Raw genomic sequence first — 23,636 nt, 5'->3', positions numbered from 1 at the left:
CAACTCCACCCTTCCTCCATCACACACTCCAACAGCATACCAATTTGCTCTTTTGCCCCAGCACCAACTTTACCCTATCCCTCTTCCTATACTGTTGTTGCTGCCACTTCCCGCATGCATAATTATCCCATACACTATTTCTCAACAGACCACAGTTCTGAAAAGGAGAGCTGTCAGGAAACAAAAATACGGCAAAGGTGGGTATATGGTGAAAAACAGTGGGTGGAGGTTGAGTAACGTAGGAGCCTAATGGTGAGTCAGGCTAGAAAGTTTCTGGTAGAGTCCGGGAGGTCCTAGGCACATTTTTGAGCTGCAAGAAGGAATTAACACATGGCAGGGACTGTATGTGAGCTTCAGAAAGGTGAAGAACGAGGCAGAGACTAGGAAACACGGGATGAAGGAAAGTCCAGGGCCAGGAGACTCAACCCTCAAGTAAACAAGAAGCCCCTCCAGCGTGTTTCTCCTGGATGACAGTGGATCTGCTGCACCAAGAACAAGAAATATCACAGATGCAGATACTCTGGATATTCCACTCCTTCTGCAAGGAGTCCCAACAAAAGCATCAGGCTGGGGCCAGACCTACATAGTCCCTTTAAGACGAATTTGGAGCAGGAACTCTTGAAACATGACTTATAGATTGACAAAGAAGGTTAGGTAACCCCTGAAAATGCACAGAGAAGGTTAGGTAACCCCTGAAATTGCACAATGTCAGGTTTCCGTAAACCTGCAACAGAGCACTAAGCATCTAGTCCCTGCTTTATCAGAGACTTTTAGTTGAGCACTTGGTTTCCTGAGGTACCCTTCAATACAGAGTAATTAAGCCATTACCCTGCATTGGAGAGAGTATCCATACTGATTACATTACAAAGTGAAGGCCAGCGTTATCTGTTGTTTTGGACATCCTTTGAAAACTTGTCCTCAACAAAACCTGGTTTAAAAGAGGAGTTTGATCTGGCGATCAGCTGTTTCCCTCACCTCTCTGGAACCTACAGTGGTTGTGAAATAATTTGCAGTGACCACCTCTGGATAACAAATCCTCCTGCTGCAAAACTGCTTTTAGGACGCAGGGTATTCCCCTCCCAACACTCCATTGCTGCTGGTGATTCTTTCTGCTTGAAACTTCACCTCTGGAACACACTTCATCAACAAGGGTTTTCTGTGGCCTAAAATCTACCAGAACTCTAGTTAAACTTCACCTTTTAGATATTTTTAGCAACAGAAACACTTTTCAGCAAAGGTCTTCCCAAATATGCACAGCTGCTTCCCCTCGGCCCTTATGAAAACTCTTTATGGCCTTGTTAGGAAAAGTAATTTACTCGCCTACGAATGCACGTTTCCTTCCAGGAAATACTCTTTGCTGAAATGTAAAAACACTTTTGAAAAGGTTTATGCCGGTACAATGTTGCAGTTATTTTATGAGGTTTACTTGCCTATAAGTCTAGTGCATTATCACTTCTCTTTTCTTAAAGACTATACATTTATTAAAAAAATACGATGTGGACATTCTCTCATTGGGCATTTGTGAAAAGTGCCTGCTGTGCCGGTTAACCAAACAGCCCATCACTCGTCAGAAAATGTAGCCTAGACTGCTACGTCACACTACCACTTATATAGCCTGGTGAAGCGTGAAGGAAGCCTCGGTACCCATGTAAGGAAGACATACCTAAAGACCCGAACGACAAGTTGCCCATTCTTTCTCATGCCTATCCCATTCGAAAGATCAATTAATTACTCTAGTCTACGGGCATGGTAAAATGATTCACCAAGTGCAATCTATTTTTAGCTTGCCACCAGGCTGAACTATGTTAATTGTCCACAGAGAGTGCACTGTTACCGACATATGATGTTTGGATTAAGGAAGGCTGCATTCAAGTGGATGATTGAGAACGGATTTGAGGTACTGAGGGGGCAGTTGTATTCAGGACAATCTCATAATTCATTCAAAGAGCGGGGCAGTACATTCCGGCTTGGTTTACAGGAAGTTAGGAAAATTGATAATGTCTGAATAACTGTTAAAAAATGAGAAAAGCCAAATAAAGTGTAACGCTCACCTGGCTCCCACGGAGGCGCTGACCTGGTCTGGATTGCTGTGACCTCTTCAAGCGTGATGCGCAGGATTCGAAACACCGACTGAACTGGACCTCCAAATCTGGCTTGTCTGGCCTGTAGAAAAATCTTTCTGTAGGTGGAGAAAGGGGATTAACTGTCTGCAGAGTATTGTGATTGCTTCCCACCTCCCCTTTGCTCTTCTCTGACCACCTCCGAAATCCCCAATCAAGGCTCACCTTAATGTTTGAATGGATGAGCTCTCCATCCTGCTTCTGGTGCAGGGGGCGCGTATTTGACCAGTTACTTCACTGGTTTCGGAAGGCGAAATGCCGTAAGTATGCAGTTTAAAAAGTTCCAGAGTAGAGTCTTCTCTTTGTTTGCTTTTCTTAACCTGCGATCTGTCCTTATTTTCAGGTGCAGAGTGGAAGTGATGCTTCGAGGGATATTGCCGGAGATAAACTCAGGTGAGTTTGTGATAAAATGATCCCTTTAAATGTCTTTGAATCCCTCTAGTAATGTCTTTTTTTTCCCCTTAGGGACCGGGGTGCGGTACCAGGCCAAGAAGTGGCGCCGACCCAAAATGAGGAGTGGTTCCGTCAAATATGGCCAGGTAAGTCTTGTGACGGAAAATCAGGCTTTCCTCATTTGTTCCTCCTGCTCACCTTTTGTCTCTTCTTCTCCCCTGCAGGTGCAGAGATGTGGCGGAATGCCCAGAAGGTCGCGGTGGATAGTGAAGAGCCCACGAGGCAGGTGAGTGATGCGCGGCGCTGCAACAAGTAGCGCGATGCTTTTAAAGAATGTCTATCTTCAGGATCGCTGGCGTGATGGTTCCGGACACAGGTAGGAAGTTAAAGTTCTTGGTTTTCACCTTTTCTCTTTCCTTCCTTCCTTTCAGGTATCCCAAGATCGAGGCGGGCGTGGCTGGAGGCAAGATGCAGGAGCAGGCACGGTGAGCATTCAGCTGCTAGATGCAGAGCAACGCGAAGCACGTGTGGCAGTCCGGGCGTGGTTTAAATAGCCTTGGAAGAAGTTCCAGGTAAGTATTCTTCCACGGTCCCCACCCAAGTAAAATAGTTTCTTTGATAAAATAGTCCCTCCTAAGCCTCATTTGGCTTGAGGCTTCATGCAGCATGGTCTGCGTCAGGTAAGTGCACCAAACACCCTCTTTTATGAGCCTGGCGCTTATGGCGCCAGGACTGATGTCCAACATGAGCCTGGCGCCAAAGGCGCCAGGACAAAGTCCAAAGAGCCCCTATTAGGGGCCGCTGGGCTTTTACCCGAGGGAATGATGCCTGCTCCCGGGGGTGCTGGGCCTGTCCTGGTGCTCCGGGGGTAGGCATCATGATATAAAGGTTGACCAAGTGCTTTGTTAAGACTAGTCAAGATAGTTTCTGGGCCTAATAAAATATTATTGACGTGTATTCAAAATGTTTGACAAAAATGCTATGTTGAGATAATCCTTAAATCAGGGAGTACATTTTAAACTGCAACATGGAAACGGAGGAGCTGTTTACATCCCTAAGCACCCATATTACATACATTTGATGCTTCTGCCAAAACCTTCCTTAAAGTGGACGCATGCAAGCACGGGTTATGCACTGAACCTAGACCGGTATATAAAATGAGGAGGAAGTGCCAGTGGCATTTGCATCACACGCCCGAGGGACGAGTGAGAAAAGTTACCCAATCAATATGGAGGCCTCTGTTTGTTTCCATGTAGCCAGGTACTTGGGAACATACTTAAGGGGTAGTCCATATGGTGCAAGGAGCAACCATAAACCTCTTCGGGACTTGTGCAACACTAGGCCAGGATTGGCTACCCAAAGATTTTGCATGGATGGAGACTGTTCAATGAGGTAAGCAGAATCTAGTCACTGATGGCTTACCTGTGGCTTGGAAATGTTCTAATAATTAGTTAAGAAAAGTGAAAAGAGAAAAAAATATATTAATTGTGATTTATTGCTTGTATTAATATTAAAATTAAATGTGTTTTGATATGTAATTTTTGGTTCTTAGTGACATTTTCGAAATGCCATTTTTTCGACACCAAAATGCTGGAGAAAAAAAGTCTAATTTTTTTTACATTTCTTTTTTAAATGGGGGGTTCACCCCAACCCCCTGTTTTTTTTTTTATAGACACTTTTTTTTACTAACAAAACAAAAATAAAACAAAATAAAAAAAAACATTTGGCAATTTCTTTTCTCTATTTTTTTTCTCGAAATAAAGCGCATTTCGAAAATGTGTTTTCGAAAATGTAACTGGATACCGTAATTTTTATCTGGTGTATTGAATACATCGGATTGTTGAGTGCTCTATGTATGTATGCACTAGGATAGACTGGTTGGATGAATGTGATTGAGGTAGTATTGTTTTGTTTCCTTTCCTTTTTTGTTTGGTCACAGCTATGAGTTTACCTGTATTCAATTGCTGGCTTTTTGATTAATTGACAAATCTGAGTCGTCTAATACTGTATCAATATAAATACATATTTTTGATACTTTTATACATAATTTCCTCTGGAATCTCATTTCAGGAAAATGATACTTTTTGATTCTCCAATCCAGAGAGTAGACATCCTCTGCGTTTTCAGAAAAACTGTTTGTCCAACTCGCCTGACAAAGAGGTAGAGTTGGGGCAAGGAAAAGGAGGAGTGGGTGGCCATAGTGAGAGCCATTGTGGACAAACCAGAATGGGAGGAGGAGATGGCCGAGGATGGAAATGGAAATACAGTATGTGCAGTAGGTATGGCCTAGGGAATATGGTATTCCAGCATTCATCAAGATGAGCGATGAGCTCACCACCTGAAACTTTTGGTTAATGTGGGGTGACCAATCGATCCATGAACATGGTTCACACAGAATGTTGGCCAATTTGGTGCCCTGAAAACTTCCGGGTAGCAGTCTCACAAAAATATGAGTAAAGATCCAGCCGGGCATGAACTCAAAGGTTGGGGAACATGTTGGGGAGTGCATGTGCACTTCAAACACATGCTCAAGAGCTCATGTCTGTGCAGGTCGTGGGACGTGGTGGAGAGAGTAGCACTTGATTTCATTGGGCTGCTGGGGGTGGTAGATAAAAGTGACAGGTTTGTGATTCTCTTTGTTAACTATACAGGCAAGTGGTTCAAGCTCCAATTTAATGACATTGCTACAACCAATAGCTATGGTTATTTCTTGCTTGAAGAATTGTTCCCGAGGGATGAATACCCTTTTTACCAGGGGTCTGCAACCTGTGGCTCTCCATATGTTTTAGACTATGTATCCCAGGGTCCCTACTCCATTGAAAATGCTGACAGGGGCTGATGGGAGACCGATGGTTGCAGACCCCTGCTCTATACATTTTGTCTGACAAAAGGGTGCAGCTCACGTTGAGCAAGATGCAGGGTTATCCATCAAGCATAGGCATCAGATTGTAGGACAGCATCGTACAATCGTAAGGACAAAGGGCTAGTGGAACGAATAAATAGGATACCCAAAGATAATATGCAATTTGCGATGTCAGTGGATTGGATTTAAAGATCATGCTACATGGCCACATTGTGGCATATAGACAAAGCCCTCAGGTTGCCACTGGTATGCAACCTTTTGAGAAAAAGAGGGAAGGCGCCTTGGAGGGAGTTACATCCCCCCTGCCATGGATGCAATGTGCTGATGGTTTCTCATCAGTACCAGAGACTTTTGTGGGGAGGTTGATGACCCATCAAGTTCACTACAAAGCCAATTATGATAACTGCAGCCACGCCAATGAGGTGGGTGTTAGCTGTTTTTATGATTATGATAGGGAAGCTGTTTAAAGTTCCCATCCTGCCATTGATTACTTTAAAAGACATGAAGCCTAGAGAAAAGCAGAATCCATGCATACAAGAACTAACAAACCGAGCAATATCTGCAGAGTGCCTTTACTACACACTCTCGTACAGAAGTGAAAACATGCTTCCCAGTAGGGACAGCAACTATGGGAGGCAGACACTTCCAGAAGGACTCTTACCAGTATTGATGTGGGGGTCACCCAGAAGTAATTAAAGTACCAGGAAAGATGCAAGACATCCGGAAGTAGTTAAATGCCCATAAATTACCTGGCACTGGGAATTAATAGTGTCTTGATTCACATAGGGACAAGGCAGCACCCAGATAACTCTTGTAGAATTATACCTTTAACCTCTTAACTCCAAGCAGGTGTACATTTTTGTTAAGTATGTCTCTAATAAGGTGGCTCGAGAAGCGGATACCCCTGCCATGAGTGAGGAACTCTGTAAAATTATGTAAACAAATAAGCCGAATATTGGGGCTTACGGAGAAAGGGCATTTATCAAGCCAAGATCAAATATGCATTAAAACAGGACTTCAAATGCAGCAGCAAGGTTTGGTATGCCTTTGTAGGACTAGTGAATGGCGATGAAGTGCATGTAAAATTTAAGCCACTTCTAGATGAGTAGAGGTGTTTGAGCACTAAGGGTTGAGTCCGCTTGCGCTACACTAGGATTCTGTCTGATGTACTAGTTTGAAACCAATAATTTGTACTGATGGGCTGCGAGATGATGGGCTGTGGAGGTGTTGCCCACACCTTTTTTTTGGATAACTAAATGTGTGTTCCCAGTTACCTCGCGCATGAAACAAAGGGGAAAGATTATTCCTTTTATCAGTATTAATAAAGCATTGTGATCTTTATTGATAGATATGATATGGCATTTATGACACGCCTATACACATAGGGTGAATTAAGTGTTCAGCCGACACGTGTTTTGACCTCGAAGGGTCTTTATCAAGGCTTGTGTGTTTATGTCCATTAACCGAGTGGTTGGGTGGTTCCCGATGATTGGTTTGATTGGATGTCTTCTACTGCTGCTCCTGGTGGGCTGTGAAAAGTTGGGCCCCGATGGGCATTGGTCTGGCCGGTTGGTCTCAAGTCCCTTGAAGAAACATCCGGATGGCACTTTAACATTTCTTATTTATTGATTTTGTTTCTAAAGCGCACAAGAGCCCGAGGGCATCGCAGCGCTGTTACAGCAAATTGATGAATACAGTTTTACATACGATATGCAGTTGGAGTCAGTATAGGTAAATTGCATTACAGGTGCAAGGTAAGGCTCAGGGGGATGTGGTTTAGTTGAACAGCAGGGATTTTAGAGCTTTGCGGAATGCCCAGTAGGATGGTTCTGCTCTGAGGGTAGGTGGCATGGAGTTCCACTGTCTGGCCGCAATAAAGGGTAAGCTCGCACCTCTGGCTTTTGCATGCCTAACTTTGGGTTGTCTGAGGTGGTGGGCGTATTGGGTTCTTATGGGTCTGGAGGAGAAGGCTCTCGTGATCTTTTGGCAAAGATAAAAGGGAGCTGTGTTGGAGAAACATTTATGGGTGATGGCCAGGGTTTTGAATAGGACATGCTCTTTTATGGGTGGCCAGTGGGCTGCTCTCCTGGCTGCAGATATGTGTTCTCTTTTGGGTATGCTAAGGACGCCTCGTAGCGCATTTTGGATGACTTGCAGCTTCTGGAGGTTTTTGGCAGAGGTGCCGGTGTAGAGGATGTTACAGTAATCCAGTCTTGAGCCTATGATTGCCCTGCCTATGGTAAGGTATCTGTCAGTGGAGAGGAAGGGTTTGGCTGTGTTCAGTAATTTGGTTGCATAGGCTGCCGAGGATGCTGTGGAGTTAACTTTGTTAGACAGTGAGAGCGTGGCATCAAAGTAAACCCCAAGGGTCTTGACTGAGGAGGAGACAGGTATTTGGATGTCGTCTATGTTGAAGGCTTTGTATTGGTCATTATGTTTTTTTAGTACTGCGGGGGGCAAAGAGCAGGATTTCAGTCTTATCCCTGTTTAGGCAGAGCCGGTTAGCTGCCATCCAGGTTTGGATAGTGGAATATTCTGTGTTGAGTTGAGGGCCTTAAAGTCTTGTGTGTAGTTGCCCAAAAGGGAGAGGACGACTTTGGTGTCATCGGCGTAGTTGGTGTAGGCTATGCCGATGGCATCCAGGATGTCGAAAAGCATTCTGGTGAACATGTTATAAAGAGTGGGAGTGATGCAAGATCCTTGCGGGACTCCGCAAGGGAAAGGGGTGAGAGCCACACTAGCATGTTTGGAGAACACTTTCATGACTTTACCTTCGAGGAAAGAGGCAATCCATTTAGTCGCTTCAGACGAGAAGTGGGCCGTGGTGGTGAGGTGGTGGTAATGGATTTTTTGGTCGACTAGATCGAAGGCAGCGGAAAGGTCCAGAAGGAGAAGCAGGGCCGGTTTGCCACTGTCCCTGATCTCCACCATCTGTTTTTTTAAATCAAGAAGCGCGGATTCAGGACCATGGCTAGGGGCGCAAAACCAGATTGGCGCAGACGTAGTATATGGTGGGTTTCAAGGAAGTGTTCAACCTGCAGATAATCTATCTAAAATTTTCAGTAGGAATTGGACTGTCGTTATGGTCCTGTAATTACTGGGAGCCAATGGGTCCAGGGAGGGCTTTTTGAAGAGGGGACATACCCATGCTTCCTTGAGGCTGGAGGGAACCACTCCTGAGTTGAAGGGGGCATTTATGAAATTGGTGATGAGGGGTGTTAGTAAATCTGAGCAGTCCTAGATGATCGTGGGTGGCCAGATGTCCCCTTTGCACTTGGAGGGTTTCAGGTGGTTTATGATCACCCGTACTTCTAGTTCTGAGATCTCTTTGAAATGGAACAGAGGGATTTCACGTGCCTGTGGGTTTAGCACAGGGCCTGAGACGGTGGTGAGATGGGGTGTGATCAGGCCACTCTGAATGGCAGGGATTTTTTTGTTGAGAGTGTCCATTTTGTAAGCATGGCAGTTTGGATGTTGGTGCACCAGGCTTTTCATTTAGTGAAGAGCTGAGGGGGGGGGGGGGTGGCAGGAGTTTCACGTTCTTTGAAAATGGAGAAGATCTCTCTGGTGTCTAACTTGGCGTTAGTAATTCTTGAGCTGAAGAAGGTGGTTCTGACCGAGATAGTCACTTGTTTATAGGCTTTGGAGGTCTTCGAGAACTCCAGTCTCGTGGAGTCAGAGGGGTTATCTTGCCAGATGGATAGTGCCCGCCTTGTTTTCTTCCGGAGGGCGAGTAGGTCTGGGGTGAACCAAGAGTTGGGGTGTCTTACTGGTTTTGCTCTCCGTGGTGTGAGGGGGTCGATGGTGTTCACTGCCATTGCTAATGTGGAAGCCTATAGGTCTGCAAGGCTGTTGGGGTCATTGGATAGTGAGGGGTTTGAGCTTGGGAATGTCCAGGTGTGGTAGAATGCGCTCTTTGGTCAGCTTGTTGGAGCTGCGAACTAAGGTAGGCGGAAATGGCACAGTCTGTGGCTTGGGTTTGGTTGGGTAGGGGATAGAGAAGTGAATCACATGGTTGTCGGACAATGGACAAGAGTTGATAGTAGTGGGGCAGTTGAGGTCAGCGATCCACTCTAGTGTGCGCCCTTTACGATGACTAGGGTTATTAGAGTGGATCCTGAAGCCTACTGTCTTCAGGGCTTTGGATAGTGAGGTGGCATGGGCATCATCAGGGTAATTGACGCACAGGTTCAGGTCTTCCATAAGGATAATTCGGGCTGTTTTGATGTTGTCGGTCAAGACGTGGAGGAGATTCCATTGGAAGCTGGCCGGGGGGCCAGGCGGGTGATGGAGAATGTGGATTGTGATGGTGCAGGTGGGCGCTGTGGTCAGTTTGAGTGATAGGATGTCACTCACTGTTTCCCTCAAGGAAGGAGTTGACCTGCCTGAAGGGTAAAGATTCCTTGGCCAGGAGGGCAACCCCCCTCCTCTGCCCAAGGGGCAGTCTTTACGAAAGATAGTGTAGCAAGTGGGGAGGGCAAGGGAGCGGGCTGGGCCAGATGAATCTTGCAACCAGGTTTCTGAGATGGCTAGGGCATCAAGGTTGTGTGCTGTGAGTAGGACATGGATGTCAAGCGCATGAGCTGGGAGAGAACGGGTGTTGATGAGTGTGCAGTTTAGTGTGAGATTGTTGCTACAGGAGCTATTCTTGTTTTCAGGATTTTAGTTACCAGGAGCAGCTGTAACTGAGGCAACGGTGGGCAAGTTGACAGTGGTGAGGGCAGCATTTCCATAAGAAGTACTTGGCTGGGAAGCAGCAGTTGTGGCGTAGCATACATTTATTTCAGTTGTATTGGCATGGCATACAGTTTTTTCAGTTGTAGTGGCATAGCATACATTTCTTTCAGTTGTGTTGGCATGGCATACATTTCTTTCAGTTGTATTGGCATGGCATACATTTCTTTCAGCTGTGATTACGGGTATACGGGTAGGCAGACATGCCTTGATGAATGTTTTTGGAACACGTTACATCGGGGCAGGTTGCATTATACATACCATTAATAGTGCTGGCATATTTGGTGTTGGTGGTATTCAACGTTTTAACATTGCAATTACCAATGGTTGGGACATTTAAGGTCTTGTATAGTATGTAGTTGGAGGCGGTACTAGCAAGGCAGGCAGAGAGTGGGGGCAATGAGCAGGCTAGATGCATATCACCAAGATTCACAACAGCAGGGGTAGTAATACAGGACACATTAACATGGGTGCTTCTGGTAGTGCAAAGTCTGAGGCGAGTGAGGCGGTTATTGGTGGAGGCCTGAGTAACAGACAAGTTCATGTTGCTGGCGTATGGGGAGAGCCTGGTGCGCAGTCTGAGAAATGCATTCCTCACAGCGAGTGAGTGTGGGTGTGAGGGTTACTAGTCTTTGCATCAAATTCTTTGCATCGAGAATTAGATGCATCAAATGATTTCCATTGAAAAATGATTAATCGAATTCCCATACATAAAGTGCAAAGTTTTTATGCATCGAAACCCTTCCATCGAATAGGGTTTTGTTATATAAACACTTTACATTTTTTGCATGGAAATTCGATGAAACATGCCTAATGTTATAACGTTAGAGGGAGCTGTCCAGTGCTGACATTTTTAAAGTATTTTAGCACTGGCCAGCTTCCTCTTGCTTTATTGGGAAAAGGTTTACCCCCACACCCCTAAGCCCCCAACCTCCAAGGGCACCCCCTAACCTTAACCCTAACCCAACTCTAACCCTAACCCTAACCCTAACCCAAACTCTAACCATAACTGTAACCCAAAACATTATTGGGGGTGGGGGCCGCCACCCCAATCCCCAAGGGCACCCCCCTAACTCTACCCTAACTCTAAAAATCCATCAAAATTAAGTCAATGAATATGCTTTTCGATGGAAAAGCATTTCAATGAAAACATTTCGATAGATAACGATTCGATGCAAATTATTTCGATGCAAAGACTGGCTATCGGGTTCGGTTGCGGTCCTGCCTCGGAGTTGGCAGTTTCTTTGTTCAATGGTGCAAGGAATGGAGGGTATGCAGTGAGGCCTGGTGGGTGTCGCTGTTAGGAGCACTGCACTCGTGGGGGCTCCGGGCAGGCTGCTTTGGGTGCTCGAAGCAGTGCTGAAGTTGGGAGCAAGCAATCAGGTGGCAGACAGTATGTAACGTGTTTATTAGTACGGTGGGCTGGGTTGTTATGCAGCTTCGTAATGCCAGAGGAACAGAGACTGGGGGATCCTGTGGGTTTACTGCATGCCTGCATGAGGAAGGGTATGGGGCACGGTAGTGGGATGTGCGATGCACATGATAAAATCAAAACCCATTTCAATGTGAACGGGGGTAGAATGGAGACTGTTAAAGTCAAAAGGTACCTAGACTTTCTGCTTACCTTTTCGGATTATTGTAGGTGGACAGCGATATGTACAGCATGAGAGGGATTTCGGGTGGCAGCTACAACGCGGCTGAGACCGGCAGAGACTGGATGTCCAAGTAACCTTCTTTGCCTGTGTGCCTTGACTGAGTGCCGGCTGTGCCTCCCGGCTGGAGGGACCAGGCTACATTGTACTAATGGGGGGGGCAATCAGGGTCAAGCAAGCGAGAGGCATGTTCTGTGTTGTTGCAAAAGCAGACAATGCTGTGGCCATTTTCCAGTGGTGTGGGCTTCCAAATTCAGCTTACATCCTGCATCAGGGGGAGTCTGACAGGGCCTAGCTGGGCTAACGCATCGGCAGATATTGGATGTCCAAGTAGCCTTGCAGGCGTGCCTTGATCGAGTGCCGGCTGCACCTCCCAGCTGGAGGAGCCAGGCACCATTGTACTGCTGGGGGGCCAATCAGGCTCATGCAAGCAAGAGGTAGGTTCTGTGTTGTTGCAAAAGCATGAGGATGCAGTCGCCATGTTCCAGTGGTGTGTGGCTTCCGAATTCAGCTTACATTCCGCATCAAGAGGGGCAGCAGTCTGGCATGGCCTGCCTGGGCTAACGCACTGGTGGTGTTATGATGTTTCTTCAAGGTGCTTAAGGCCAACTGGCCAGACCAATGCCCATCGGGGGCCCAACTTTGTACAGCCCATCAGGAGCAGCAGTGGAAGACAGCCACTCAAACCAATCATTGTGAGCCACCCAACCATCGGTTAATGGACATAAACGCACCCACCTTGATAAAGACCCTGAGAGGTCGAAACCCATGTCGGCTGACCACTTAAATCACTATCAAAAAAGAACACAATGGTTTATTAGTACCGATACAAGGAATACGCTTTCTTTTTTGTTTCTTGTGTGAGGTATCTGGAAACAAAACATTTGCTCACTTATAGAAGCAGATAGTGCCCCTCTGTGAGCTTTGACCCATGAGCATGCAGAAACCGAGCAGCTGACAATTTGAGCTGCGATTGGCTTTGACACGATTATCTCAGAGCGAGTTGGAGTACTAGGGCACAGTTGTCATTTGTAATCTGTACATAACACTCTGCCACTGTAGCTCAGAGGGTTAAGATAGTGCAGCAGAAAACTGTGTGTAACAGAGGATCACAGGCTCACATATTAGAGGGGTGACTTAGGATCTTATCTTTCCAGATTGATAACAAGCCTATCAGCAAAATGGCAGAAAGTATCAGCTAATCATCAGTAACAAGAGACTTGTAAATTAGTGATATTTCAAGCTTAGTTTTCAGAATATGTGTATTTCTATAACACTGTCAAAAGAATTGAAACACAAACATCATATTTTGCATCGATTAGTTGAAGTGGATTGTCTCCAGTTATGTGCACACTACATTTTGTGCTAGGATGATTAGCACAAGGGTGAAAGTACAATAGACCACAGCATTAACATATGCTATCATACTTTACTCTGTATGACCCAATCCACACTTGCTGCCATTTAATCTCGAAATTCGTTTGCACAGTTAGGATCTCAAATCTAGGGTAATGTAGCATTGAATAGAAATTGAATTACAGATCAGATACTTGGCTTTTGTAGTTTCATAACTACACGCATACAAAAAGGATACAGACCAAGGAGGTTGTACAAATGGCAAGAATTGTTCCCACCGGGATGGATTTTTGTGCATCTTTGAGGTCTCCTGATCGGTTGGAACCAGCCATAATACCTTGAAAACAAAGGCAAAAGTCAATGGGAAAATAAAAAAAAGCAACGCAATGTAGAATTGGTGTAATCTATATCCTGAAAAAACATGTCAAAAAAACGGGTGACAAACAAATCAGAAGTTTACAGATTAAAACCAGATCATCCTATCTTATGTTATGTTACTTGGCATTTATATACCTCCTTCTAGATCATTGGTATGACCTCAAAGCGCTGGTAGGTTGAATGCCCTAGGGAACCGTAGTTGAGGTCAGTAGAGAGAGAGTGTTGTATGGTGCGTGGGTGCACCGTATATGTGTGCAGCTGGTGTAGTTGTTGGATGATAGCCGCTTCCTAGCGATAGGTGTGGTTCTGAGGATATTAGTTGGATGTGTTCAATCTGGTGGGTGGACACCCTGGCTGGGTTCTGTCTGCATTAGGCCTGAGGAACGCCTATGTGAACAGCAGACCGAAACGTGCTCAGCTACCTGCGTTTTATTAGGGTGATGAGTTCATGGGGTCGTATTCGTATGTGAACAGCTAGGCCGAATTATCAGGGGTATAGCTGTGTTCTAATTGAATGATGGTGTATAGTAGAGAGTAAGCCTAGTGGTGTGATATGGTGGTTATCAGTAAAAAGCGCCTGAGACCAGGCACGTGAGCAGGACGGTGGGGACATAGATATATAGCGACATGTACATATGGGATACAGATAGATGGCATATGTAGGGGATAAATCGCCTGAGCCTAATGTCTAGATGCATAATTCCATACAGTAAAACTTCTAGGGCACACTCAATGTTGTTTGGACACACTATCTAGATGCAGAGTTCAACACAGTGACACTTTGGGCACACTCAATATCGCCTGACCATAATATCTAGACACAGAATTCAGCACAGTAAAACTTTTGTGGCACGTTCAATGTTGTTTGGTCACACTATCTAGTTGCAGAGTTCAATACAGTCACATTTTTAAGGTACGCTCAGTGTTGTATGTTTGGACACACTATCTAGATGTAGAATAAGTTTCGTTAATCAGGTCTTCATTTATTCAGAATACTTCTGGTGTGCCTGGATCTTTCTCTTTTATAGCTATTCATTATTAGCCTTTCTTAGTGTACTTAGTTTTACACAGACTGTATAGATTGGAATTACTTAGGCAAAATGTTTCATCCCTGTCTGCCACAGACAATCCGAAGCAATGATTTTCAAAATGATCAACTAGCTGGCATGGTCTGCATAAATCACAGTGCGAATAATGTGTATGTCAGGACCTGCACCACTGTGGCATGAGGTTGTACTATGGTAGTAGTACTAGTAGTAGTACTAGTAGTAGTAGAAATCTTTATTTCAGCGATAACACACCATAAAAGAACACAGGACAATATAAAAATCAGACAACCGTTCAGTAAATTAAAGCACATTGTAAACAGCGAGAAAAACATTAAGATAAGTAAAAACGTTTCCTAAAAGCATGATTAAAAAAAGGTCACAATCGCCTTAACTTGTACTTTAAGGGAGCAACTTTTCAAGGTATCCAATGCAGTAAAAGAGGATTGTCCACCAAGAGGAGACCAAATAGCCTTCAGCCAGTGGGATCTCTCCCTAGCGTAGGCAGGGCACAAATAAAAGAATTGCCTTTCGTCCTCAACTGGGGCTAAACAGCAAGGTCAACTGGCAAGCAAATTCTCTCCCCATTTGCAGGTGTGGCATGCAAGTGGCAAGATACCCAGCCTGAGTTTTCATTTTCAGGTTTAAGTGAAAATCTGAATACTGTTCAAATGCCCATTAATCGAGAGGAGGGTATCCTTCCGCTTGCTCCCAAGACAGGAGTCCATTATCCTCCCCCAGGCCCAATGATTAAAAGCGGTCCTAACAGGGCCTTTATAACCTGAACCAAGTGAGCGATCAATCTCCAGACGTGGAAAGCAAGTTGGTCAGCCCTTCCCTAAATGGTACAAGAGCCTGTAATGCTTGTGCAAAATGCGAGCCAAAATAACATGGCGTCGGTGCGCAGCCATTTTGGACACTCATCTCCCATCACAGTAATAAAAGCCTGCGTTTCTGCAGACCTCGTAAAACAAACAAGCATTTCAGTAGCGAAAGCAGAGTAAGGTCACATAACTACATGAGTAGTAATGCTGAGTGGACTTACTGTGGAGAATAGTTATTGTATCGTCCACTGAAGGACGAATACGGGGAGGGAATCGGAGCGTCCTGCAGGTGCATGATAAGGGGTTCTGGGAATTATGGAAGGAGAGGTGCGCTGGGTTTTTCCCACTCTCTGCCCCTTCCACTTGTGATCTGCTCTTCGGCCGAGGGTAGAAATAACTGAGAAGGGCGGGACATGCCCACATAAAGAGAAGAGGGCATTATGTGGAAGGCAGTTAGAACTTGGACCCACGGGTGATGCAGTCTCGCTGAGAGGGAGGACGCTCCGCCTCAGACCCCGTCAGTATGAGTGATCTCTTCGCCTACCTGCTCTGGGACTAAGCAGTGTCGTAGTGGCCAAGATGAAGGTGTCTTCTGCGTCTTTGCTAACGGTGATGCCATTTTACAGTATGTTTTAATATATCTGATTATAAGTTTGTTTATGTATGTTGAGTTTTATATAGGGAGTTAATAAAGGGCCATTTTCATTTTTACTCTAAACGATTAGTCTAAGTGTGATTTCCTGCCTGTCCGAGTCCAATAACTTGTTTTGCCAGGGACCAGGGAATCGTAAGTATAAGGGTTCTCCTCATATGGCCAAGGAAAAGCAAAACAGAGCCTCTGATTTCCAGATCCTCGTCCAGTATAACACTGGCAAGAGCATCATTAAATATTTGATCTGGATTCACCCTACTTCACATGCTACTTGCACAGAGGGAGCATTAATAGGTAAACCAAGTAATCTTTCAAAGAATGTATTCTCCACCACTTGGATAGGTGCATAATCAGCCAAGCCCCATAACTCTACTCCATAGGTAAGGAGCAAGTTACTTACCGGTAACTGTTGTTCTCCAGCATGGGTCTGGCACGGATTCACATGCTCATGAATATTCTCCGTCGTCAGGCAGGGAATCCTCTGTAAAGAAAAAAATCAGTTTCAATTTCGTTTCTGAACTGTCTTTCTCCTAATAACCAATCACTGGTCTCTGGGTCAGACAGCCCACCGTGCAAATGACTGCCCTCTACCTAAGCACCTCCTCTGGCAGCCATCTTCAGATTTGGTAGCACGTAAAGTGGCAGTAGGACCAAGAGAAGAGCTGCAGAGGGGTAGGAGGGAGGGTTCACATGTGAATCCATGCCAGACCCATGCTGTAGAACAACAGTTACAGGTTAAGTAACTTGTTCCTTCTCCAGCATGGGTTCTGGCATGGATTCACATGCTCCTGAATACAAGAATACATAGCAGTACACACATGCACAACCACGGGAGGTGGCAAGGCTCAACATTAAGCATTTCAACAACTCAACATTAAGCATCTCTTACCTCCTCACCAGGCCCACCTTCAGGCGAACAGGTTGCGCAGCACTGCCTGGCCGACTCTGGACTCCTCCCTGGAATCCCGGTCGACGCAGTAGAATCTCGTGAAGGTGTGCGTCGACCTCCACGTAGCAGCCCTGCAGATGTCCAGCAGGGGCACACCAGACAAGAACGCTGTGGCAGCAGCGATTGCTCTGGTTGAATGGGCTCTCGGGCGGCCGGGCAATGGTCGGTTTGCCAACCGGTGACAGTGCATGATGCAGCCGGAGAGCCATCTGGAAATGGAAGCCTTCGAGAGGGCCTTCCCTTGGTTCACAGGTCCAAAGTTCACAAATAGCTGTGATGTCTTCTGAAGGGTCTTCGTGCGGTCCACGTAGAACTTCAGCGCTCTAGCCACATCCAGCGAGTGCAAACTCCTCTAGGCCGGCGACGAAAGCGATGGGAAGAAAAAAGGTAACACCAATGACTCGTTGAGATGGAAGTCCGACGGCACCTTGGGCATGAAGGAGGGGTGCGTCCTCAGCACTACCCTCGTCTCGTGGAATGACAGGTATGGAGGTTTACAGGAGAGGGCCTGGATCTCTCCCACTCGTCGTGCGGAAGGGATGGCCACAAGAAACGCTGTCTTCCACGATAGGGTGCCGAATGCAGCGGCTCGAATGGCGGTCCCATGAGCCTGCTCAGCACCACGCCGAGCCCCCACATCGGGGCCAGAGCCTTCACCGGCGGGAATGTCCAGAAAACAGTCCTTTCATGAACTCCTTCACCAGGCGATGGGACCACAGAGATGATCGCCCCAGAGTTCTGGTGTAACGGGAAATCGCTGCTAGATGGATTTCGATGGAGGCATGAGCTAGCCCCACCTTGGCCGCCGACAGTAGGTATGGCAGCACTTGAGGGGCCGTAATCCGCAGATGGTTAATCTTCTGTGCACGGAACCAGACAGAGAACCTCTTCCATTTGTGTCCATAGCAGTTGAGGGTCGAGGACGCCCTGACCTTTGCAAGCACCTCCTTGCAGTCCGCCGGGATATCGTACCCTCCAAACTCTAGTGCTGCAGGAGCCAGGCCTGCAAGTTCTGTGACCCCGGGTTGTGGTGGAGGATGGCGCCTCCTTCTCTGGAGAGAAGATCCGCATCCGTCGGCAGTTTGACTGGGGGGGGACGCTGACATGTCCTGACGGTCCGGGAACCAGATCTGCCTCGACCACGCCGGTGCGACGAGGATCATCCTGCACCGGGACCGTCTGAGTTGATTGATGAGTCGCAGCAGCAACAGCAATGGTGGGAACGCATACAGGAACAGGACGTCCCAGGGGAATGAGAAGGCATCGCCCATGCTCCCCGGCTGGGGAAACGTGCTGGTGAACCTCCGGCACTTGGTGTTCGTCGCCATCGCGAATAGGTCGATCTGGGGATTGCCCCATCGTCGGAATAGGAGATCCACTTGATCCTGACGCAGTTCCCACTCGTGGCACGAGCGCAGCTCCCTGCTGAGTGAGTCAGCGATGGTATTCTTTATTCTTGCCAAATGGAAGGGTACCAGAAACATCCCTTGGGTGACGGCCCAGTGCCACAGATCCTGGGCCTCCTTGGATAGGGCTGGGGATCTGGTGCCTCCCTACTTCCGGATGTAGAACATCGTGGTGGTGTCGTCGGTGAAGATCCTTAGCACCTTGCCATTGAGGAATGGAAGGAACGACCTGAGAGCCCAGAACACGGCTCAGAGCTCGAGGACATTGATGTGTAGTGACCTGTCCTCCGGGAGCCAAATTCCTCTTGCGTGGAGATCTCTGGTGTGCGCTCCCCATCCCTCCAGGGAGGCGTCCGTTGTCACAGTTTCCTGATGAGCCGGGGTCTGGAAGTCCATGCCCACCGCCATATGCGTGTGGGTGCCCCACCACCGGATCGCTTGGAGGAAGATCTCGTTGAGCGAGATCCTGTCTTCGAAGCTGCCCGCCGCTTGCATCAAACGGGCGTCGAGGAACTCCTGTAGTGGTGGCATCCGCAGTCTGGATAGGCGCACGAGGTAGATGCACGAGGATATCATGCCGAGCAGGGAATTGAGGGACCTCACCCTGGCCACGTCCATGGTCAACAGCCGTTGCACCTTGCCCAGGATGGCCTTCGTCCTTTCCTCCAATGGAGAAGCCAATTGCGCAACTGTGTCGAGCCTGGCCCCCAGGAACAGGGTGACTTGCGACGGTACCAAGTGGGTTTTCGCGAAGTTGATCGAAAATCCCAGATCCGTGAGCAGTTGAACGGTTTTCGCTGTGTGATCGACGGCAAGTTCTCTTGACCTTGCTCGGAAGAGCCAATCGTCCAGGTAGGGGTAGACGTGGATCCCCTGCAGGCACAACCGCGCTGCCACTGGTGCTAGGCACTTGGTGAACACCCTGGGTGCCGACTTCAATCCGAAGGGAAGGGCCTTGAACTGATAGTGTCGCCCTTGGACCACGAATCGCAGGAATTTTCCATGTCCTTTTAGAATGGGGATGTGAAAGTAGGCATCCTCCAAGTCCAGCGACGATCGGAAGTCGCCTTCCTCCAGCTGTCCCAGCACATGCTGGAGAGTGACCATCCAGAACTTCTGCGACTTCATGTCTTTGGGATGAGTTCGATGGCTCCTTTTTTTTAGCATTGTCCGTACCTCCAGCAGCAGTTAAGACGTGGTTTTCCTTCCTGGCCACAGGTGGAATATGGGGACACTTCCTTAGAAATTCCATAGCGTGCCCGCGGGCCAGGGCATCCAGCACCCAACAGTTGGTGGAGATGGACTCCCACACGTTGACGAAATTCGCCAGCCGGGCTTCCCACAGGGGGTGGGGGCCTGACGGTACAGCCGGTTCAGTCCTGTTGGCCGCGGCCTTGCCGCCTTGGCTTCCTTGGCGATGACGAGATCCTCCTGTCTTGCCGCATCCTCTGTAGGCTTCCTGCGACGAGGAGCGTGCCGCCTGATGGTACGCCGAAGCGCTGCTGCCGAATCCTTTGGAGGCACCTTGCTTGCCTCTGGAGTTCCGAAAGGACGGCTGTCGTCGTTGAACACCGAAGGCCTGAGCCGTCTCTGTGTCTGCCTTGATGGCCTTCAGTGACTCGTCCACTGTCTTGCCAAACAGGTTGTTCCCATGGAAGAGCATGTCCAGAACCCTTGTCTGCACGTCCTGGCGGAAATCTGTTGCCTTGAGCCAGCCACGCCGATGAAGGCAAATGCTGTTGACCATCTGGCAAAAGGGTGTCCGTGGCCACCGTAATGGCGTGGTCTGAAGCCACCTCACCTTCCTGTAGGATTTCCAGGGCCTCAGTCCTCTGGTCATCCGGGAGGAATTCCAGCAGGGGAGCGATCTTAAACCACAGCTCCCTGTCGTAGCGTGCCACAATCGCGAGGGTGTTGGGCGCTTTAATCGTCGTCGCCGCTGACAAGATGACCCGCCATCCCATGGCGGGGAAGTCTAAGTTGAAGCCGCCGCCCCTGCCGCTTTCTTCTTGGCCGCCGCAGAGACGACCGAATCCGGGGACAGCTGCACCCCAAGGCTCATTGGGGCGGAGTCCGGGACCCGGTACTTTTTCTCATACCGGTCCCTCTTAGAAGGAGCCGTGGACGGGTTCTTCAGGAGCGTCAGCCTCTCATCCCAGATGTCGTTCAGTAATGGAATTGAGAGGACTGTCTTCCTCTTGGCCTCACTCTGTTGGTAGAGGAAACCTTCCTTCTTCTGTTCTTTGGGGCAAAGCTGGAAGAGCTCAGATGCCCTGGCGATCATGGCATGGAAGGAGCCAATTTCATTGGGCGGAGGGCCCGAGCGGGTGGTGAAAGAAGGTCCATTCCGTTGTCACCACTGTCTTCATCCGTCCCCGTCGTCGCCGTCTGTTCCCGTCTCATCCCTCGGAACAGGGAAAGGAGATGAAGGCTGTGAAGGCTGGAAAGGAGAGGGGGGGTGAGTTCGCGTCCGTTTGCTTGGTGGCTTCCTGACGGTCCAGGCTCCGCTGGATCGTCCGCTGGGGTTAAGGGCAACCTTGTCCTTATCTCCGTACATAAGGCCTGAATCGCCATCAAGATTGCTCCCGAGTTGTCTTGTGGCATAGGCACCGGCTGCGACGGGAGCGACGGTTCCGTCCCCTCCACGGCTCCCGGTTCCTCGTCGGCACCGCCGTCGCTTTCTTAGTCCGCCTCGTCGGGATCAATCCTCTGGGACCGGACCTCCTCGAACTTCTTGTTCAGGATCTATGCGATGCCAGCCAGCTCCTCTTCAGAGGTGGTATCTGTGTCCGTAATGGCCACCAAGCCCCCCTTCTTTTTCCGCCTGGGGTTTTTACGGGGGTCTTATCGATGGGCTGAAAAGAGGATTTCCTCCGCAGTGGCAGGGAAACTCTAGGCCCTGAGGTTGCCTCCACTAGGGTAGCCTCCGCAGACTTCGTCAGGGCCGCCACAACTCCCTCGATTGAGGCCTTAGTCAGGTGAATCAGGGCCTTCGTGACTTTGGGCGAGCCTGAGGCCTTCACCTTCGGGGGAGGGTCACTGCCTCGCTCCCCCTCGGCTGTCTCCGTCAGGATCGACCGGGTCTTCTCCCGAAGCTTACCCGGGTTCTCCGATTTCCTCTTCCCCGAGCCAGAGCGTTGGCGCGTGTTTTTTTTTTAAATTTATTTTTTATTATTTTGAAAACAAATAATCAATACAAACCAAACTTGCAGCATTATTTACAACAGACTCGTGAACATCAATTAACGCACATTACTGCTCCCCAAATCCCTCCCCCCTCAAGAGCTTGTTTGCGTTTCTCGTTCTGTATCTGCTGCGTGTGGCCGGGTATCGCTTCCTTCCGAAGCTGCAGGATCCATTATTGTGCCAAACAGTCCTGTTATTAACACTCTCCAAGCCATCAGGTTACCCACTTCTTCTTCCCCGCACTTGTTACATGCCTTCTGCCACACTACCGTTTCAGCCTCCGCTCATTTTTGCAAATCCCGCCACCATACCTCAACCCGTGGCTTGTGGCACTGCTTCCAGCCCATGGCAATCCTTTTAGCAAGCACATATGCCAGGTCCCTCAGATTCCCAACATGTTTAGTATTCCGTGGTCTGGGAAACCCTCCCAATAGGCAGGCCCAGGCCGTATCTATGTTGAGCGTGACCCCTTTATCCGCTAGTTTTCGTGCCACTTCCCCCCAAAAAGCTTCAATCACTGGGCAAGACCAGAACATGTGTGTCATATCAGCATCTTCTTCATCGCATTTTGGGCATGATTGTCTTCCTGCGTTTACAAACTTAGATATTCTCTTCGGGGTCATATAGGCTCTATGCGTTATGTATAACTGTATCTGCTGCAATCTGGCGTTTCTGGACACCTTCTTGTGGTATCCCATAGCACGTTCCCACATCCCATCGGTCATCTGTGCCCCCACCTCCGCTTCCCAGTCCAGCCTCAAATGAGTCAAATCCTTCCCCACCCGGGTCATCACCCTCTCGTACAGTCTAGAGATCTCGTGCCCTCCTTCTGATATGTCATATATTGTTCCCATTAGGACGTCTGGCTCCTCCACCAGTACAGTCTCTGGCCAGGTTTTACGAATAATCTGCACTAGCCTAAGATACGTGACATATTGGCCTCTGTGCAAACCTGCCTCTTCTCCCAGTTCTTCGAAATCTTTAATGATCCCCTCTTGCAATACATCTCCCAATGTGACCAGCCCGACCGATTCCCAATAGGTCCTAATTATCATTCTGAGTTGGTTGTCTCCCCCAGCTAAGGCGATTAGTGGTACTGTGGGGAACACGGGTACGGGTTCTCCATCAGTCGGCATACTCTGCGCCACATCTTCCACTCAAGCAACATCATACCTGGGCGTTCTTTCATTTCAAGTCTAGGCACCCAGATAATCTCCTTTAGGTAAAACGGGGTGCAGTCCTGCCCAAACAGCCTAAATTCAGGAGTTACCTCATCAGAAAGCCATTTGGTTACATATTGCAACTGACTAGCTACATAATAAGCCTCAAAATTTGGCAGCTTAAGGCCCCCTCTATCATGGAAGTTCTGCAGCTTCCATAGCGCCACTCTATTGCGAGTGCCATGCCATAGGAAGTCCCTGCACACGCTATTCAGTTTGACAAAAAACTTTTTGGGTATCAAGTATGGTATATTACTGAAGAAATGTAACAGCCTGGGCAGGACCACCATTTTGAGCATCGCCCCCTGTCCCATCATCGCCAGCGGCAACTTCTCCCAAAACTTCATACTTGTTCGGATTTTTTTTTTCAGCCACCTCGGTATTATGCAAGTGTTCCCCCTCCACCGTATGATACACATCTATTCCGAGGTAGCGGAAGGAATCAGCCGCCCAAGGTACGGACAACACTGGCAACCGCTCCAGAGGGGCTCCTATGTAGCTCCCCAATGGGAACATGCTCGATTTTTGGGGGTTCACCGCTATGTCGGACAGTTCTGCATACCTTTCCATAATCTCTAGAATATACTGAAGATTTTCCTCCGGATATTTCAAGTATAGTAGTAAATCGTCAGCATACAAGGATATTAGGTGTTTTTCTCCCCCTACCTCAATACCAACCATGTCATATTGTTTTCTGAGGTATACTGCCAGGGGCTCCAGGGCTAGAATGTATAACACCGGGGACCGCCTCTACTGAGTTGCCATCTCTCAGATATCACTGATCCTGTGTGCACCCTGGCCAGTGGTTCACTGTATAGTAATTTTGCCCACCTAACATAATCCAGCCCCATCCCGTA

General features: G+C 48.0%; 1 protein-coding gene across 4 annotated transcripts in view; it reads right to left on the bottom strand.

Annotated features, from left to right (window-relative positions):
* The window catches only part of SLC12A4 (solute carrier family 12 member 4), a 1,569,223-nt gene that overhangs the window by 563,814 nt on the left and 981,773 nt on the right, over positions 1–23,636 (bottom strand). For all 4 annotated transcript variants that reach the window (XM_069639659.1, XM_069639652.1, XM_069639655.1 and 1 more), the window contains exon 10: positions 13,357–13,455. In XM_069639659.1, coding sequence (XP_069495760.1) covers positions 13,357–13,455 — 99 coding nt within the window. The remainder of the gene's footprint in view (positions 1–13,356; positions 13,456–23,636) is intronic.

Source organism: Ambystoma mexicanum, chromosome 1q (genome assembly GCF_040938575.1).
Source record: "Ambystoma mexicanum isolate Mex_15411 chromosome 1q, UKY_AmexF1_1, whole genome shotgun sequence".
NCBI lineage: Eukaryota > Metazoa > Chordata > Amphibia > Caudata > Ambystomatidae > Ambystoma > Ambystoma mexicanum.
Note: the sequence above shows the minus strand (reverse complement) of the source record. Positions and strands in the feature narration are given on the sequence as shown.